The 6630-nt window shown below is 37.2% G+C and overlaps 1 protein-coding gene across 2 annotated transcripts; it reads right to left on the bottom strand.

Moving 5' to 3' along the window:
• Positions 1–1184: 1184 nt before the first annotated feature.
• Positions 1185–6362, bottom strand: LOC107028725 (protein NLP7-like). Of its 2 annotated transcripts, none has more exons than XM_015229901.2 (5): positions 5949–6362; positions 4113–4690; positions 3618–3665; positions 2598–3555; positions 1185–2487 (listed from the first exon to the last, which is right to left on the bottom strand). In XM_015229901.2, the coding sequence occupies exons 1-5, from the start codon at positions 6241–6243 to the stop codon at positions 1340–1342; spliced, it is 3027 nt and encodes a 1008-aa protein (XP_015085387.1). In that variant the 5' UTR covers positions 6244–6362; the 3' UTR covers positions 1185–1339. The 2 variants fall into 2 exon arrangements, with proteins under 2 accessions (XP_015085387.1, XP_015085388.1); XM_015229902.2 differs by having other exon boundaries at positions 5945–6080.
• Between the last annotated feature and the right edge of the window lie 268 nt (positions 6363–6630).

Raw genomic sequence — 6630 nt, 5'->3', positions numbered from 1 at the left:
TCCTATACACTTATAATTATACAATAAAAATACTCTTCTGCCCAGTTTCTTTTGCCTCTCTCTTTCTCGTTTTATACAATTCGATTCAATTGTATATTCCTTGTCAAGTCTCTTTTGTCTTTCTCTCTTTCTCATTTTATACAAATTCAAATTGTATATACTCGTTCTATACACTTGTAATAATACAATTCGTTTTATACACTTCGTTTTTATACAGTTCTCTGCCCAAGTGTCTTTCTCTTTCTTGTTTTATACACTTCCTTTTATACAATTTGCTTCAACTGTATATGTATAGCGAATTATACAGTTTCTATGTTTTTATGGAGCGCAATTATGCAAACTTTGCTATAGCATACAAATATGAATTTTTTATTTGATATATGTGAAAGTTTCCCAATTTTTTAACGGTAGTTTTGCAAAACCATTTTTGACACGTGGCCAATTATAATTCAGCCACATCATCAATTTATTTTTTTTAAAAAAAATATAATTCTAAAAAAAAATTGAATTAATTTTTTTTATTAAAAAAAAAAAAAGATGACGTGGCCAATTATAATTCGGCCACGTCATCAATTTATTTAATAAAAAAAATTAATTCAATTTCTTTTTCAGAATTATATTTTTTTTAAGAAAAAAAAATTGATGACGTGGCCGAATTATAATTGGCCATGTGTCAAAAATGATTTTTCAAAACCACCGCTAAAAAATAATGGCATGAATGAGTCTTTTTTCTTTAACGATAATGACATAAATGAGCCAAACTTTTAACTGATGGCATATTTGAGCCTTTTCTGGAAGTTCAATGGCATATTTGAGTCTTTTCCCTATATAAAATAAGAAGTTGTGTCTTGAGACATTATTCGAACCAATCATATACTTTATTGAGATAGACAAAACTACTCAGAGAACCATATATAAGACTTTCATCTCGCACAGCTCAAGCAAAAACACTCAATTTCTATTTAAAGAGATCATGAGATAGCATGTATTCCGTAAATTCATCAGGATATACTACTCAAAAGAAAAGATAAGATGGCACATATTCCATCATAATCATCAGTACATTCTACCCAAAGCGAAGTATCACGCAAAAATTAGTCGAGGTGGGTGCAAATTGACAATAAACTACGGTTATAGAAAAAAGGGAGGAAATATTAAGTAATGAATTTGTTCTGAAGCAAAAGAAACAAGAAAACACAATCAATATATTACCTCAGAGGCTTGATACAATTGGAAATTTGTTACAATTACAAAGAACCTGTCAATCAAAATTTACACATCTACTAGTTTACAATAATTACTTCACTAGTTTTTATGTATTTACAGCCTAATTCCTTTATCATTTACCTGAACTCTCACAGGAGCTCCCTAGGTTGTACATAATATCATGAATCAACAACCTCACGATACTGCTCCCCGATGATCTTGAGATATCGACACATTCCTGCAAATCAGCATCACAAGAAATAGGAACGAACTCAAGATCATCGTCTAGATACTTGATGTAGAAAGTGCCAAGCTCTAACTTAAGCCTCTTTGCTACTTCTTCCTTCAACTTAACTATACCAGAATTTAAACAAAGCCGAAATCTTATGATGTCTTCCTTGTATGTTGCTTTTATTGTAACGGATGTCACTTCAGGCCAGGCAGAATATTGTTGTATCGTGTCAGGGGGAACATAAACGGGGTCCTTGGCAATTGCATCAGAAAAAGGTGGGTTCGTCAAATTGTAGTCTGGGACACGTTCATCAACCAGAGCGTCTCTAGGTGAACAAAGATTTCTCAGATCATGAGAGCTGCCTGCATCCTCAACTAGCATTCCTCCAAATGGTTCCTGGGTGTGTTTTGGAATAATAGGCTGAGGCATTAGGAATGCGGAAGATAAGTTGATTTCTGCTGTGGTCTGACGAGCTGCTTCCAGAGAGCCTCCCACTTTCACGCACAACTCATGTGCTGGTGAATTAACCAGCTCGTTCTGAGGGGAGAATCCATTTCCAGCGCAAGGGCTTCCTTGGCATGAACCATGGGACGTAGGTGTCCCTGCACTCTCTTCTCTTGAGACACTCCCTGTTCTGGACTTACGCGTGCCTTCTGCATGAAGAAAACCATTCTGCATAGGAGTGAATTCTTCCTTCCTGGCCACCCTGCCTCCTAGCATTTGATTTGAGGGTTCAGCTTCTATGTGACTTTCTGGTGTTCCATGGTGGAAGAACTCATTCTTCTCCTCAGGAAATACTGAAGGTTTAGACGATGGTGAACTTGGTAGATTGGAAACATTTGCACCAGCAGGCCAAGAAATTGAACTAACAGCAGCAGGAAGTGAATTGGGTGCCAGTGAAGTCAGAGTAAATGCACCTTCGGCTCCTTGAACAGATTCAATTACACACTTTAGCTTTGAAAGGGAACGATTGACCTTATTTATCTTGCGAGATGGCCACCTAGAGATCCCATGCTGCCTACATATGCGTTTCATTGTGGTAGGGCAAACTGTTGTTGCAAGAACATTGATGAGAATAGCTTTAAAAAAAGGAAAAAAAAGAGAAATACGTTTATATGAGCGATTTGGTCAATAAAAAGCATTTCAAACGAGAACATACCCCCAAGACTCTTTGCAGCATCCTTGAGACTTCCAGCAAAATACTGCTGCAAAACCTCTAAGCTAATTGTTTTCTCAGCTTTTCCACGTTTTCTCTCTGATTTCTTTCCAGATGTTTTATTGTCAGAGTTAGATACATTATTAGGGGCTTCACCTGTACCACTTGTGCTCCTTGCACCTTTAGAAACATTGGATCCTACTGCTGATTGCTGCTCTCCCACTGGATCAAGATGCACCCATCCATTTGGTAAACTAGTCAGTTGAGGAGAAGTTTTTGCTGTTGGTACAGATTCAGGCTTTGCGTCAATTTTCTCTTCCATGGAAGCCTGAATAATCTCAACTGAACCCCAGTCATGCTCAAGCTCCTCTCCGGAAGCAATGCTGAGACTCCTGAAGTGCTGCTTCATTGTCAATAAGAGTGAGTTAAGCAAAGCCTGCTGGTCACTGTAATCCCCAAAATTCGGTGGCAGAAAAAATTCCAGAATATAATCATCATTGGCAGTGTGACTGCTCCGTAAGCATATTGCAAAACAACTGGTCAACCCAAACATGCGTGCATAATGTACCAAAGGGTACTCGGTTTTGCAAAATTGTGTGATGTTTTCACAATAGCATGATTTTCGTGAAGCGTATGCTCTTCCAGCAACTCCCTGTCCCCTTTGTAAATGATGCTCCGCACAGGCATCACGGAAACCCCACATGTGAGCATCAACCACATAAAATGCAACATCTGTTGTGGACATACAGATCTGTCCCATGCAGCTCCCGTCGAAACTACTGCAGCTCTTTCTCAACCCACCACCATCAGCCAGAACACTGCGATGCCTGCACGGAACCCATGTTTGAGCCAGAGGCAGTTTGTATGTTTCACATACAGCAGTTAGTATCTCCAAGATGTCGACCAGTGCATTCTGCCGGCCTTCATTGCAGATCTGGTTCATATACCCCATCACATAGACCTGTTCAGAAAAATGATGAAATAACCACATAACTGAGAAAATTTTACAAAACTGTTCCTCACCTGAGTGTTTGGGTGGTCCAATATATCCGAACTTTTCAAATTTACAGCCTGCAGACAGCAAATTAGATTAACCAAAGAGAGTTCTTCTTGGAAAAGAGAAGGCAAGAAAAGATGATGAACACATTTGGTTTAGATGAAAGACGTGCTTATCTACTTGAAAAAATTTAATACCCTTCATAAGTAACCACAATAATTGGATTACTCTTGCAGATAGATGTCATGACATGTGAAGACTGCACATTACATGTACAAATGCACCTCTGTAAGCCAACAGCACTATCAAATAATTGCTATTGAATACATGATTGAATTGTGAAAAATTTCCAACAAACAAAATCTCAGCCTCTCACGGTACAATAGATGCTAGAAATGGCCAGTTCTAACACTTTCTCATACAATTGATGCAGAAACACAAGATCCAGTATGATCGAAAGATCGGACATCTAACATGAGAGATGTGAATTAAAAAAAATTACAAGGGTTAAAAGAACCAACCTCCAGTGCTTTGCATACTTTATCCACCTCAGCAGCATAGTTGATCTTCTGGGAGGTCATTATGAGCTCCAGTACACCAACACAAGATCGTCCAGATGGTTCAAATACAGGCAGAGCTAAAGTTCCTCGGACATTGAAATTCAGAGCATGATCAAGCCGAGGGAACTCTTTACTGGAGTAGTATTGCACATTTGGTGTCCATTCAGGCAACTTAAGGCGGAAGACGCGGCCTGGAAGTCCAAGAACTCCATCAGTCTCTCCATCCGCAGCAAACATATACATCAGAGAAACCGTTCGATACTGATGAAGCCCATTACACTCTGGGTCAAGAACAAAGGGCTGCCCTGAAGTTGTGAGTACAGACCGACCAGCTTCCTTTACAGGTGCCCAGACCTGAGCTAAGACTCGCTCTCCTGTGGATTCCTTTAAGTATCGGAGCGCTTGTGTCATCCTCTCCTTGATTATACAAGACCCCTCTGGATTATCTCCAGGTACTAGTCCTGAAATTGGTGATGTAAGTCGTCCCTTATCAGTGTTGACAGAGACAGTTTCAGTTGTAGCCTCTAAATCACCAGTATCTGCTCCAATATGAAAGAAAAATAGATTACTTTCTCATTGTGTGTTCCCAGCCAATGATGCACATTCAACTCATTTTTCCCATTTTCACAGGGACAAACTAACAATAACTTCATACATCACAAAGCAAAGCTACTCATGGAGAATTTAATAATAGAAAGATTACAACTAGTTCATTATAAAGTTTAAGATGGAAAAAAGTTCAATTCTTGTATATCCACAACCTAAGCTACTGGGAAAACAATTACACAAGAGTGACAACAATAGCTTTAATGTTTTACTATGCGAAGCCATCTTTTTCTCTTTTTCTAACAAGTACTATGTGAAGATTCTATATGCTTATAATACTGAATTCATCAAGAAAAAAAAACTCAGTTCACGTTCTATTCTTATCTACAGAGACGAGAAATATCTCTACATATTTTGTTCATCTGTAAAAGCAAGAGATTTCATTACAAGAAGTACTTTTTTACATTGTATTAACACTCTGATGTCTAGCATGTTCTTTATCTACTACAAGAGAATAAAATTCTTTTCATACTTATTCACATATTTCTATAGTCTTAAGTAATATAGAAGCATCTATGTTCATAAATTATGAAAGAACAAAACCACATGATCCCTAATCAAAGAAACAAGAATGGAATGAAAATGAAGAAAACAAATCTAACTAATCTCACTGTGTAATTATTGCTCTCCTAGAATCAAATTCAGTAAACATGATGTGAATAAAAGGGTGGGAATAAGTAGTGTCTAGAAAATAATATTCTCTAAACTGAATTTCAATATATTCAATTTAGATTGAGCAAATATGGTATCCAATTCTGCAATCTTTCTTTTCTGAAAAGAATTAACGAAAGAGAAATGGTGGAGGAGATTACGAGGTGGAGAATCGAACCCACCAACAAGATAACTAACCACTAACCAATCGAGCTACTAAGATTTCCAAGTTCAGGAATCTTTCAGCTTTCCATTGTTTCTGTTTCTGCAAAAGCTAAAGTTTGCATACTTTTAAAAAGTTTTTGCTTGCACAAGTGTTTGTTTGATACTGTTTGCCCAATAAGAATTTTATAACAAGTTTTTATGGGGAAAAAGAAAACTGCATCAAAACAAACACTTCATGCAAAATTAGCTACTTCAGTTTTTGTAAAAAGCCTAAAAAAGTCACCTAAATTTGCAGCAAAAACAAAAAGTCAACTTTCACTCAAAAGTTTATCAAATGATTTCTCAAAAAATAAAACAAACCAAAGGCTTACATACAAGCTACTAATCTAGGGTGACCGGAGATACGTAGAGCACCGGAAAGTCCATTTCCGGCGGGTTTTTCGTCGTTATCATCGGGAAACGCCCAAAGAGGAGAACAAGGAAGGAACGGAGACGCAGGATTCGACGACACCGCAGCAGCAGCAGCAAAAATCTGATCAAAGGACCATGAAGCATCAATATCAAAATCGAGATCCATCATCATCGACTCTCTCTCCGTCACCGTCGCCGGAGTCAACTCCTTTGACTTAGGAAGGTGATTTTGAGTCATTCCTCCTCCCGGTTCCGACATTTTTGTTCAATTTTTTCTCCAGATTTTTTGCTTTTTTTCACAGAGATTTTGTATGTGGCGCGTGGAGAAGAAAGGAAAAATATGTTTAATGTCAATTGGCTTAGTCTGATTCTATAAGAAAAATAAATAAATTTGGAATCTTATAAGTTGCCACTTGCAAAAAGTATAAGGGATTATTCCATGTATCAAATATCATATCGTATCGTAATCAGATACGAATTCAAAATTTAAAATTTTACTTTACTCAAAATATATTCAAAAATGTTACTATTTATCATTTGCATTTACGATAGAATCAACTTATCAAGATTCATATATTCTTTTTGCTTTTTCACTCAATAGTGTGGTTGGAGTTCTGTAATCTCAAATTTGACAGATTTAAAATAA

This window comes from Solanum pennellii, chromosome 8, assembly GCF_001406875.1.
Source record: "Solanum pennellii chromosome 8, SPENNV200".
Taxonomy (NCBI): domain Eukaryota; kingdom Viridiplantae; phylum Streptophyta; class Magnoliopsida; order Solanales; family Solanaceae; genus Solanum; species Solanum pennellii.
The sequence above is the reverse complement of the archived record's forward strand: the minus strand, read 5'-3'. Positions and strand labels throughout refer to the sequence as shown.